This window comes from Anthonomus grandis, chromosome 4 (assembly GCF_022605725.1).
Source record: "Anthonomus grandis grandis chromosome 4, icAntGran1.3, whole genome shotgun sequence".
Lineage (NCBI taxonomy): Eukaryota > Metazoa > Arthropoda > Insecta > Coleoptera > Curculionidae > Anthonomus > Anthonomus grandis.
In genome coordinates, this window is record NC_065549.1 from 27,805,362 (window position 1) to 27,819,836 (window position 14,475).

A 14,475-nucleotide genomic window follows, 5' to 3' on the forward strand; every position below is an offset into this window, starting at 1 on the left:
TTTCATTTTAAGAATAAAATCAAAATATGTATCAATAATTAAATTTACAAGTAATTATAACCAAATGTGATATCCAAACTATTTAATATATTGCTCTTAATAAAAACTTCTGGGTCTAGTGTATTTTTCCCAAATATTTATTGCTCTTTGCGGCACAGTGTCTCATAAGCGCTATTATAGATACGTGTTAGTACTAAATACGTGTAGGCAATTTCTGGTTCCTTTTTTCAAAGACGACAGGCAAACGTCTCCGTTGTATACATTAGTTCTATTGAGGTCATGTGTTCCGTTCCAAGCCCTTAAATTGTTTTCATAATATGTATAAAAAATAATATTTTTTTGTTTTAAACATGTTTATTTTGCTTAATTGTGAGTTTTTAAAGTTGAATTACTAACTATTGGTATTTTCTGTTTATGTTTAAGTACAAGTAAATTATTTTATTCGGCTCTAGTGGATATTAAGATCATCTATTATAAACTGACAAAAAAATTCAGATGTCAAGTGATTATAGTCTTATCATCATGTAGCATCTGATGATAGAATCAAATGAATAAAAAGGAGTTAAATCTTCTCTAACCTGTAAAGTTAGTAATTAGTAAGTTTCCTAAGATTAGTTAATTTGAAAAAGAATGACTTTGGAATTATTTAGAAAAGGTCAACTATTTCAAGATTTCAGAAATGGAATCAACCAATTATATTTTTTTTGGAAGACATTGATTATACTGTGTCAAACAATTATTGAGTATTAGAAATACTCATAATATATAGTAGGATTCTTGAGCAGTTTGGATAAATGGTATTAAAGAGAGCGGTATATATTGAAATATAGAAGAAACTTGTAAATCTTCTAATTATGCAAAAAAAGCGGTAAATTCCTTATAATTACTATAATTATAAAGGCTGTCTTAATTAAAATGTCAATCTTATGCAACTAAGAAAAGGAATCTGATAAAATTAAAGCAGATTCTGTGGCATAGTGTGGACCAACAACTTTACAGAAAATGGCTTCATGATCAAATAAGCCCCACTTTCAGCAGAATACAACCAGATGTGAACTAAATATGATCATTATAACATAATCAATAGAAAGAGAACTTTAAGAGAACTTTGTTACACGTGCTGGAGGTGCTACATGCATCTGTAAATTATAGCACTATGGTATACATTTTAATGAGGAAATTATTAAAATCTCTTAAAATATACACAGATTGCTAGAACTTACACCTTCTAAGAAAAATAATTTTAAAAAATATGTTCATATTTTTTTCATGGCTGTTTAAAACCTAGAATGAAGTACCTAATAAAGGAAATGCTGGCCAGCGATAAACACTTATATTTTAACGCCTCCTAATGGTACTAACAAATACTAATCCTCAAAATCATTTTACCGTTTTCTCTTTTTAATCCTTACTCAAAAACAGGTTATAATTTGTCCCAACTCCCACTCTATTCCCGAATCGATTCGACGACGCTTGGAAGCGTCGGGACGCGCATCGACGTCATACCGCCATGCCAACCCGATCCCGAGGGGATCGCCAGTCGCTCTGTTAGAAAATATTTATTTTCGTTCGCTATAGAATCCCGTGACAGAATCTCAATACGTTCGCTTTTTGAGTTATGCTTCTTTCTTTCCAAGTTTTAATGCCAAAACTAAAATAAAATTCGTTAGTAAAGTCGATAGTGTAAAATGCCGACGCGAAATTCCAGTTTGACCAGTGGTATATTACAGCTAGCAAACTAGTGTGTCCACAGTGAATATAATTCTTTTGAAAAATTGACTATTTAAATGTAAAAATAAGTAATCTTTTTTTCATTAAAACATATCTTACAAACATATTTTTATAATACTAAAATTTCTACGTCAAGCGAAGAAAATTTTAAACTATGAGCAGATAAACAACAAACAAAATGTGATATTTTAAAGGAGTAATATGAAAATGGCATTAAACTAATCCGTTTCAGTGTACTAATTAGTGATTAACGATGAAGGAAATAGGCAACTAAATCTAACAACAAATCTACCACCATGGGAAACTCTTGTAGTAGTGGGCAAGCCCACAAAGACAAGGACAATATGTCCCAGAGATCAGAAGAGTAAGTAATATATTACTAAATATTTTCTAAGATTCTACCTTTTCTCTGATGTGGTGTTCTTTCTTATTATGTCGTATCGTATCACTATTTAATTTTGTCATTTATTAAAAGTAAATAATTAAGCAAGTAAGTTAATTTAAATTATATTTGGCAAGGTTCTGTCAAATTTTAAAAAACACCTGTTTAATTACGTACTTCATAGGTATACAACAGAAATGTTAGATTTCTAAAAATTTCTTACATGGGATTAGCATAAGAAAGGATTTACATTTTAATAATATTTTAGGCATTTAAATTAGACGGTTAATCCGAAAATTTTCTTGAATTATTTATAGGCTTTTTGTAATATCTGGACGAAAAAAATGGTAGTCAATTCCATTAAATTTTAAAAAAAGTTCTGCCTAAAAACTTTTACCGATACAGATCTAATAAAAACTCTAATAAGAATTATATTTTTACTTTCTTCTTTTACGTCATTTTAATTAAACGAAATGTCTTTGGTCATCACAAACTTGATCATATCTGTCTGATCTAACTTTCTTTTCCATTGGATGGAAAATAAAAATAATGTTTTTTATATTACCTATGTTCTTTATATCCTTATTTTCCGAAAAAATATTTTATATGTATGATAAACCACAAATATTATAGGAGTTTTATTTCTTTTATATATTTTTATGTAAATTTTAATGAGTTTATCTGACTTTTCTATAAAATGCTTTTATCATTATACAGGATAGTCCAGTTTAAATGTCATTAATTTTAATTAAATTTCGCATGCAGGTTATTGTAGTAAATTGTCAATTACTGATGAAGTCAATTTTTAAAAAAGTTGCCAGTGGCGTAACATACATGGTCCTTTGTAAAAAAAGTTACCTCTGCCAAATTATGATTTAGGGCACTGTTTTTAAAATATCCTAATTATATTGTTTAGATATACCTGCTAAAATATTGCAAAAATTTATAAAAAAAAAGAAAATTGGACTTGTAAAAAGGTTGAATATAAAAGATGATCCAAAAGTTTCTTTAAGTCGTTATCTTATTTGACAAGTTTAAATTAAGATTCAAGCCTAAATTTTCTTTTTTTTTTTAGTTTTTGTAGCATTTTAACTTGAGTTTCTGATCAATTAAATAAAGATATTTCAAAAACAGTGCCTTAAATCATAATTTTGCAATAGTAACTTTTTTCCAAATTAAATGGAGAATCTAACAGTTGATTTCTTATAATATCTTGTCTAATACAGGATTTAATAAAAAAATAAATTTGTGGTAATTAATTATTTTGTTTATGTGATTAATGATTCTACTCAAGAATAATGTTGCGTATTTTAGTAAATTTGTTTATTAAATTTATTACCAAATTGAGTGTAGTGAATATTTCAGACTTACAAGTTTTTATTCCACCATTTAACTAAAGCAAAATAATAATTGATCCTATTTATTTCTTCAGTTTCAGATATTGATATTACTTTGCACTTACTTGTTTCGTAGACAGCACTGTAATTTTAACCGCAATTTATCTTTATAAATATTTAAAGATAAATTGCGCTTTACAAATAAAGACATGTCAAATTAACTTAGACAATTTTAAAATTTGGAAATACTATCTGATTCATCTTCGATAAGAGCATGTATATGTTATTTTAATAGTAAATAAATGACATTAATATTATATGACGATTGAAATTAAAATTGCTGAAATAAGAAATAGGCTTATCGGTGGTCAATATATATATATTGACCACCGATAATAATAATATCTAAATATATATATCTATATATATTTAGATTTAATTGGATGGAAATTGAAATGACTTAACTGTTTCTATAAAAACTTCAATCAAGCATTTGTTTCGGGTTGGTAGATTCGCAATGGATCAGTCCTGCATATCCATAATATAACTCAAATTTATGCATAATATTCTTTTTTTATTATATCTTCCATAGTACGAGAATGGGAATTAGAAGAGACTAATTGCGACTTTGCTCATAAAATTCATAAAATTAATACTAGAATATAATAACGTTACAAGAAATAACTAATATAGATAATTCCTAATAGAAATTAAGCTTAACTAAAAGTTAGGAAATAAATAAACATTACCTTTATTTTTGTTTTTTTTTCATCAATTTTCAATTTTTTTTTAAATTTTCTACATCAATATAGTTTTTTATCTTAAAAAACATACTCTAATCTAATTTGTTTATTGTCCAAATAATATTCTATAATTTGCCTAGAAAGTTGGTCCTTTGACCGCTTGGCGTTAGTAGTTACCAAAAGAGTAGTAGAAAAACATCTACGACTTTTGTAAGAGTGCGGTAAGTGTTTATGATAGTTTTCCCTTGCTCCCTTCTTGAAACTCTATGACATACATATTATCATTTACATATATATATGTTGACTTATATTTTTTTAACAAATAAAGGAGTGATCCTAAAAAAAAGCTTTTAAACGCCATTTCTTTCGATCCCTGAAGACGCCTTAAATATAATTCGAAACGCTGATTATGAGCAAATAGTTTTCTTCAAAAATTGACCCATTTTACCCACAAAACGTTACTTCTACTTTGATAATTATGTTTTTTTATGTTTAATCCTAACATATACATGTATGTAACAAGCTTCTTTTTTAAACATTTATCTGTAATTGTGAATTAATGTTACATTAGTTATAAGGTATTTATATGATTTAAAATACAAGTTAATAAACCCACCAACAGTTCTTCTAATATTACAGCTTAAAATATATATATTTTTAGTATATTCAAGTACATTACTACAATTTAGCCTATTAATCATAAAAATCATTAAAAAATATTCGAAACACCCCACGAAGTCCAATAGTTTATAAATTAGATTTTGTTCCTTAGTTTACATATTTCCTGAGAAGTAATGAGGTGACCGTCTCGGAAACTAATCCTTAAACGAGCCTTTATATTATATTATGGACTTGCTCAAAATCTTGGTTTGGCATCCTGAAGGCAGTATCACTAACAGCATTACATTCACACATAATCAATCTGTATCTGTATTCTGCCAAAGTTGACTGAATAAAATACTTTATAGTATTTTAAAAGTATTTTTATAGTATTTTATTCAGTAAACTTTGATTCTGCTATTAATGCAGATACTTTGAACCTTTTACCAGTTTTTCACCAATAGCAAACATAATAATTTGCCAAATAAAAATGTCCTAATTTAAAATTGCCATACAAATACACACTTAAGGTTGTTCAAGTCCATTTTTTGACTAGAAAGTCTTACAACGATCATATAGTAACGAAATTTTAGTTAGTTATATGTCAAAGTTTATACAAATCATTTAATCGAATATTTTAACGTCAAATATTTTACTGGCCTGGATAGGTCAGATATTGAATAATTAATGTCTAGTATGTGAAAAGTTTGCAAGAAAAAAAATAAAGAAAACCTGTTAGGTACCCTGATAAAAATACATGTTTAGTAATTCATTATGCTCAATCTTAGAACATTGAAAGGCTAGAATTAGTAAACAACAACTTTGTTTGAGTCCACAAGAAGCTCAGGAGCCACAATGCACTTTTGCTCTTTTGCTTGCGCATACGTAGTCCGTACACGAACCTAACCTCAGTTTGTCTTTTGTGTATTGCGGTTGTTTAATGTTAATTGTTTACGTTTCGTTTATGTATATTAATTATTCGTTTTTGCAAGTGATACAAAGATTAAAGTATTAGATTTTTAGACTTTTAGATTTTGAGCTACAGGGTGGTAAAGTTTTAACAAAAAAATGATTTTTTTTCGATAACTTAAATACCCCTGTAGATATTTGTACAAAGATTGGTATGCAGGGTCTGTGTATCCAGAGCCATTTACCAACATACTTTTAACATTTTTATGTTCTTTAGTGGCGTGTGTGCGGGTTTATCGCTGAATACTTTTATAAAGAAAAATTGTACGCCACTGGTTTTTCTTGTATTAAAAAATATTTTTAAATTCCCCGTTTTATTTGCAACATTTTTGATCCCTTGGTACGTTAGATGCACGGTTTTCGCACAAAAAATTAAAAAACATTTTTCTACTTTGACTGATCGCTATAATTTAATGTAAATTTATTTTTTTTTGTTTAGGACTTATGTTTATAGGAACTTTTTTTCTTATTTTTGTCCAAAGAACACGTTCCTGAATTTTGTCGCAATATCTAAAAAACACCCTGTATATCAGACTAGTGATGTAAAATAATCAAATAACTACAAAGTAATCATTGTTAGTGAAGAATTTAAAAAATGAGTCCCGATTTATGAAATGTAATGTTAATTTGTGTTACTTCTTTACATCAGTAATAACTCAGAATGTATAGGTAAAAATAAAATAAACTTTAGTAAATTTGAACGATGAACCGCCTCGCCTGAAACTGACTTCTAAGTAAATAAATAATATCTTTATTTAGCAAAAGCTACATTCAATAAAAACATAAATAAAAATAAAGTAAAAGTATAAGTTGGCCATAACTGTATCAGGACACTCCGGTTTGTCCATGGATGGTCTCGGTAATCCAGAAACAGCATCCCGGTTCCAGAAATATCCTGTCAGAGGTAGACCATAAATTAAAACTAGACTTAAGCTAAACATTCTTTCCTTGCCCACTTATTAAAAGCACAGTTAATTGTTGTTTGCCTTATAATAATGAAAATAATGTCGACTCAGGTTGATCGAGTCGGTTGCAATCAGCTGATGACACACATTTGGAACTTGGTTGACCTTGCTGACTAGATACATTGGTCCCCCCGTGTAATACTTAGAAATGCTTCGGTAGTTCCAAGAAGCTGTAACCAGTATCCCGGTTGGCCCAAAAATACCCAGTCAACAGATAAACCAACAATCAAGATGATGATTGGAGCGGAAACAATGTATAACATACTATAGTAACGAAAACATACTATAGTAAAACTTAATAAACTACATAATTAAAATAAAATAACAAAATAACAAACACAATTTTACTTATTCATAATAAATTTTCTCAAGAGCCCTCTGAATTGATTCAAAGTAATACAATTTTTGATGTTAGCAGGCAAGTTGTTAAATAGGATTAAACCTTTGTATAGAACTGAATTATGCATTTGGGTTGTGTTACATCTGTCGACTAGTATGAAGTCTATACGATTTCTCGTATTATAGTTATGTATATCTCCAAAAACTCTTAATTTATTACAAATATAATAGGGGAGCATCTGATGTTTTAATTTAAAAATAAACAAATAAACGTTATACAAAATTCTTTGATGTACAGACAACATATCTAGGACACCCAACATAGAGACAACAGGCGTGTAACGATTACAATTTAGAATCAATCTCATAGCCCTATTTTGAATTCTTTCTAGTTGGTCAATTCTATACTGTGGCAAGTTAAACAATAATGTTGAGCAGAACTGTAAATGAGGAAGAGCAATGGCGTTGTAAAGTTTTAATTTGATGTACATTGACAAATTTTTTCCAATTCTTGTGATAAATCCAACTTTTTTTGAAAGTTTTCTCATTACATAATCTGCATGAGCATGGAAATTCAGATTGGCATCGAAAATTGTTCCCAAATATTTAATTTCTTTGGCATACAAAATACTTTCCCCATTAACAGAAATCTGTATATTGCCCATGTCTATAAAACTTAATCTAGATTTCTTGCCAAATATACAAAATTTGGATTTACTTGCATTTAAACTAAGTTTATTTCTACAGAGCCAGATGAATAAGTTATTGAGTTCAACGTTCATGACCTGTTGCAGTTGATGAATGTCTTTACCCACCACATATAACATTGTATCGTCCGCAAACAACACCACATTACACCCCCGCACTACCTCCACCATATCGTTGACACACAATAAAAATAGCAAGGGGCCCAAGACCGTTCCCTGCGGTACACCATGCTTTACATTAACACTTTCAGATGAACTATTTTTGTACATGACTCGCTGAACTCTACCACTTAGATAAGATTGAAACCACTTCAATACATTATGTTTAAGGCCTAACACATTATGTTTAACCGTTCTAATTTCCTAATTAACATTTCTCTACTCACGGTTTCAAACGCTCTCTTAAAATCCAAAAATACAGCAAGTACTAGATTATCAGAGTCAAGGGCCCTGAGAAAATTATCAACTATATTAATAATGACAGACTCACATGAATGATTCTCACGGAACCCCGATTGGTTAGGCACAACTATTTTATTTATATTACAATGTTCGAGTAGCTGTTCCTTAACACATACTTCAAGGAGCTTCTCATAAATAGGTACGGTGTTAATTGGCCGAAATTCATTACACAATTTAGTGTTTTGCACTTTTGGAACAGGAACAACAGTAGAAAGTTTCCAGGCTTGCGGAAAAATCCCAGTGCTTAAGGATGTATTGATAATATCCAAAAGACGATCACCCACAACATAAGCAACATCGCAAAGAACCTGCGAAAACCGAAACTTTATTAAATTGTGTCAAGGTTTTCTGGACTGAAGGTGGTTCAATGAAATATGTTATGCCATTTGCTGCTGGTGGAATATCTGCAAGAATAAGATCAATACTATTCACGAAATAATTATTAAATCTATGTGCAATATCATCCTCCTGTGTAATGATTTCATTTTCAAACTTTATTTCATTAGGCATGTTTTGGTTTTTTCCTGGCAAAAGCGTCTTCAGATTTTTCCAGAGTTCTTTTTGATTATTTTTATTTAGATCTATGGTATTCGCAAAAAATCTATCCTTTTCTACTCTTATCTTGCTTACTATGTTATTTCTTATAGCTTTATATTCATTCCAAACGTTGTCGTTGTTTTCTATGGCAGCCCTTTTATATAATCGATCCCTTTCCTGCATTTGCTCCCTTATATCTTGAGTTATCCATTTTTTATCGGCATATTTCTGTTTTTGCACAATTTTAACAGTAACATTAAATAGAAATAAAATTAACGAAACATTTCTACTTACCAGGATGAAATTTATTTACATGAGCTCGTAAATTAGAACTTTTGAAATAATTTTTATTGCAAACATTGCAAAATGTTTTAGTCTCCATTCTAAACACGTTATTCGACTTTGTTACTTTAATCTTTGTATCACTTGTAAAAACGAATAATTAATATACATAAACGAAACGTAAACAATTAACATTAAACAACCGCAATACACAAAAGACAAACTGAGGTTAGGTTCGTGTACGTACTACGTATGCGCAAGCAAAAGAGCAAAAGTGCATTGTGGCTCCTGAGCTTCTTGTTTTGAGTCCTACTTGTGCATAGTGGCAAGAGGGGTGTTTTGTTTACAAACATATTTGCCGATTCTCTGTTTTCAAGTCGACGCAAATTTCCAACGGAGGAAAATTGGAAGCTATATTTTAACAACCATTATAACGTTAATTCAACTTATTTGTGTTGTATTTTATAGGAAAATTTAAAATAAAAAGGATAAATACTACAATTAACCTATTTTAAGAATAAATATAATATCCTTAAGCAAAAAAAAACAAAATTATTAACATTCTTATCCCTAAAGCTGCTTCTAAAAAATTTGAAGCGACAACACCGGAGCTTAAGCCCCTGAGCCATACGCGTAGTGTTATCTGTCAAACGGCTTTTTGTTTATTTTCGGGATTCCTGGATTTTCTTTCATTTTTGGTTTAAAAAGGAAAAGGGCCATATTTTATTTTTTAAATTGCTAGGATGGCAAAAACTTGTGTCGTTTGTGCCACATCATGATAAAAAGGTGATTCAAGCCGATCTTTTCACAAGTAAGTACCGATAATTTCATACCATCATCATAAACGTAGAATAGGAGATCTTATAGATATAAACCTAATAAAAACTTGAATGTGAACCTAATAAAAACTGTGAAGTGTGCCTAAAATACCAAAATATTTATATTTTTAAATTTTAATATTTTTTTGAACATATTCATCTATCAATAGGTTATAAAAAATATAAAACTAGAATTTTGTCCCTGGTTTTATTACAGGATTTTATGTTTTTTTAATATAGACATTAGGTAGATAGATGAAATTACTAATTTTTTATTGCCTTTAAAGAATTTTGAAATTTATTTAGATATTGATATCTATGTATAAAGTTAATTTTGTCTTTCCCTAAAATTTGGCCAATCATTTTTTTTTGTTTTACCATATTGCAACTTACAATAATATATATAGTAATTGGCACCACATATTAATTTATTACTGTAATTTTGTTTGCTTTTTAATTAAATATCAAATACTTATTATAGATTGCCTAATATATGCCCAAAGGAAACAATGGATTTCATTAATGGAAATATCATCATATCATAAGGTAGATAATATTATCAGTAGCCAGACTTTATTAAAAAAATCAGCTCTACTCAAAGCTAATTTTTTAAAATCTTTTTTAAATATATTCTTGTACTATAAAAAAATAGTCACAAAAAGTATAAGTGTTACTCATATAAGCTTTATTTATACCTAATACTTATTAAATTAGGTATGTGTGTAAAACTATTTTTTTACTAGGATTTCTGATGCACTGGTTAAAAACACAGCAGCCGATAATTCAGTTAATTTACGAAGTGATTTACCCTTCAAAGCTGCAGGGGTAGTTTTCCTGAAGAGTGCAAAAACTTCTTTAGCTTCCAAAATGGTATATAGTACAAACAGTGAAGCTAATATAGACAAGTATGGATAATTAAAATAGATTAATATTCTTGATACACCAAATTTTGTATAATTACAGATCTGATCATTCATCATCAACAATAACTGCATCTGAGATTAATAGTTACCATGGGGTCTAGGTCAACAATTACTATTTCTCATCCAAGCCGTTTTTGTTTAACTGCTACACATTCCCTGACTCTGCCAAGGAAAAGGTAAAAATACACTCAACATAGACTACTAGTTTTATGCCATTATTCTATATATCTTATTTAAAAGTGATATAGTATTTTATTGTGTTATATTTGTTTAATTAAATGCAATTAATCGAATGTATGATATTACAAAGATTCTCTATAATAACATACATTTTATTGATCAATTGGATTATCATAATACATTTTTTTAATTTTTTCTTTATAAGTTTGGTAATACTATATTTTTATGTATATTATTCTAGGGTAAAATCAAAATGATATCCTGAGGACCTAAGCACTGATGATTCCACCGTTTCAAAAGCTAAATCACTTGTCACCAAATTATGGAAAAAAAATAAAGAACAAAAAATTAAAATTTGAAGATTGCAACAAACAAATTCGCGCCAAAGAAATTGAATTAGATGTCTTAAGTCATTATTAAAATACTTAAGAAATATTAACATGATTTTCGAAATAGCCCAACATACTACATATTTTATTTGACTTGTAAAAGTTCTTGTTTGTATATTACTACTAATAAACTATCTAATCTATTGTACATAGTCTTTATTCTTAGGTAAGCTTTGTTTTTTAGTATAAATTAATATGATATAATAATTGGTATTAGGTATTATACATATAGGTCACTGTTAAATGTCTCAAAACCATTGTACAGGCTAAATACTCATAATAAAAATCTTATAACTTATAAAAAACCTGCAACTCCTTCACAATTTGAACATCCTTGTAGTTTTAACTCTTTCCGCTGAAGCAATACTGTCCCTTTGAAAAAGTCAGCACCATAGAAGTATAATATTATGTGATATAAAGTAAGTGATGTAAAACTGAGTTTTGTCCAATATAACAATAACAATAAAATTTTGCAAAATGTTAAAAATTTGTGTCTTAAAACATGATTTATTAAGTAATCTATAATATTATATTAATAAAATATTTAATTTCCATAAAAATGCTGCCTTTTATTAGGACCTTCCTCTAACGAACTCCGTTAAAAAACACATAAATAACTCATAAATGGTAATATTACTTATACTCAAACTCTAATTAACTAATATAATTAGTAAAAATTTATCAGGTAAATATTTGTTGACGACGTCACTGGTAGAGAGTGCTTGTATCGGTGGCATCAACAATGCGATCAAGCGGCGTTGCGATGCCATTACCATTTTCTCATTTCTTCGTACTTTATTTTCATTTATTTAACGTATATTGACTTCGATTTATTCTCCTTGCTCAGTTTACAACAAAAAATTACTATATTTTTTTAAATTAATACGTAATTAACTAAAAAAAAAATTAATTAATTAGGCAACTGCTTGACCTAATTTCTTTTTTGCAAATTCTGAAGTATACTATAAAACGTTTTTTGAATATTAGGTCATTTATTTTCAAAATAATTGTAATAATGTCTGTATTTCGGTATTAATCTGAACAAGCCTGCGTGGTAATACTGAGGAAAATAGGAATCGTCGAAATAACAATCTAAATAACCGTATGCTTCGTACTTTCGAATAATCCAAGACTTAGTCTCGCAAAGCAGCTCAGCATCTTCAGAAATTTAGATTTAAAATAATAAATACTGCGATTAGTACATATGATGACATATCACCTACAGCCGGTTCAGGATTTGCATCCCGGTGATGCGAAAAAAGATTAATGTTTTGGCAGTAGCTTTTAAGTTTAATCGAGAAAAACCCAAACTTTTTAAATAAGATTCTTTGGACGGATGAGACCTCTTTTACGAGACATGTAACAAATTACCATAATATCCATATCGAAGTCCCAGAGAAATTCGGCCAAGATCATTTCAACATTAATTTTCGGTAAATGTGTGGGTTGCGAGTTTTAAAAAGTTATGTTTATGATTTATACTGCCTCCAAGATTGAATTCGGAACTGTTTGTGTAGTTTCTATTATTAAGAAACTTCTTCAGTATTACCTAGACACTACCCATTCATTTATGGTAGAAAACTTGGATGTATTGAAATGGGTGAAATGTTCTTTCATTTTGTTATTGTTCAAAGTCACTAGTTTTTTTTTTATTTTCGTTTTTGTTTAATTTCTCTATTTGCACCCAGTATTTATTTTTAATGTTTGTGTGACGGCAAGTGAAACAAAAAAAAACTTAAAGGTGATTTTTGTGTAAACTTAATAAAGATTCTAAACTTAATAAACTTAATAAAGATTCTAAAAAATAAAAATATTTTTTAATACTAGAGAAACGAATGACACACCATTTTCATTAAAATTGTGCGAAAATGTGTCCTTATGCTGCTACTTAAATAAAATGATAAGTTTTTCATAAAATATGTCTATCTTGGCTACTGATACAAACGTTTTGCAATCAAATTTATATTATAATCAAATTTAAATATTTTAATTAAGACGTTGACACCCTGTATCTTTCTAGCAAAGCATTTTCGAATGTAGTTTAGATTTCAAACAGATATTATTTTAAGGTTTCCTCTCTGCTATTTAAGTTTCCGCTTTCGAAACTAGACCACCCTGTATAATATAATTTATCGATAATATATTGGAATAGCAAAAAAATACTAAAATAAAATAGTGGTATTGACATTACTGGCGAGCGAAATTCCTGTAGAAACAGATAACAAAAGTAGTAGAATTTCTAGTTCTACTACTAGTTCTACTTCATCAAGATGAGAATATATCAAGAAGAGCCACCATGCAGACTCTGTGCTGAAGTTGATATGCTCTGTACTTACTGCATAAGTTTTCTTCCATCTATTGAATTTTAAATAATGGAGTATTGGCCGTTTTAGGGATGTTAACAACGCATTTAAAACTTTTAAAATTTATTTAATTTTTTAAAGTTATTATTGCTCTATTTATATATATTTCTTCTTGAAAAGAAGACAAAAAAGACAAGACACAGAAAGTTGTATTTCAAAATACCGAATCTAGAAATTTTATCAAAATTTAAAAAAATAAAACGAAATAGGGGGAAACCTACTATATCTTTTTTGCTGCTTGATGAACAAAATTGTCGCAACAAAATAAAAAAAAAACTTTTTATTGCTCATAATCAAAATAAACCACCTACAAAAGCTAAAACTTTAGAAACCTGATTACCATAAAAATAAATATAAATAATTCTTTAGTTTACATTTTCTATATTTTGTATACTTTCTTGCTTTGACTCTAAGTATTCTCTTGAAATTATTGGATTTGTCACATTGTCAATAAAAAGAGTGTATTTCTGACATAAAAGTGTATTCTAGAAGAAGTGTGTTCCTATATACATCTTTATACTTTTAAATAGTATGACATAATATTGCGCTACGAGAAGTGCAAGGTAGTAAGTATTTTATGTTGAGCTATAGATAACACCTCTTTGATTGGAATATTTTCCTTATGCATATTGCCGCTTCTAATTAAACAATTCACTAAGACCTAAGGGTTAACGCCCCTATCTTACCAAACATAAGTTCTTCATGCAATAATGTAAAAACAGAAACGTGGACTGCGCGGATCTGCATT

At 28.8% G+C, this 14,475-nt stretch overlaps 1 protein-coding gene and 1 long non-coding RNA gene across 7 annotated transcripts in view; one reads left to right on the plus strand and one right to left on the minus strand.

The window, feature by feature from the left end:
* Window positions 1-73: 73 nt before the first annotated feature.
* LOC126735452 (uncharacterized) lies at window positions 74-2,236 on the minus strand. The gene is made up of 3 exons (XR_007660407.1): window positions 2,134-2,236; window positions 1,390-1,651; window positions 74-298 (listed from the first exon to the last, which is right to left on the minus strand). It is a non-coding gene; the product is annotated as an uncharacterized LOC126735452 (long non-coding RNA).
* Window positions 1,505-14,475, plus strand: part of LOC126735444 (NACHT and WD repeat domain-containing protein 2) — a 77,803-nt gene continuing 64,832 nt past the window's right edge. For 5 of the 6 annotated variants that reach the window (XM_050439431.1, XM_050439433.1, XM_050439432.1 and 2 more), the window contains exon 1: window positions 1,505-2,095. In XM_050439431.1, the coding sequence (XP_050295388.1) occupies window positions 2,028-2,095 (68 nt within the window). In that variant the 5' untranslated portion in view covers window positions 1,505-2,027. The remainder of the gene's footprint in view (window positions 2,096-14,475) is intronic. The other variant, XM_050439434.1, reaches the window with a different exon arrangement.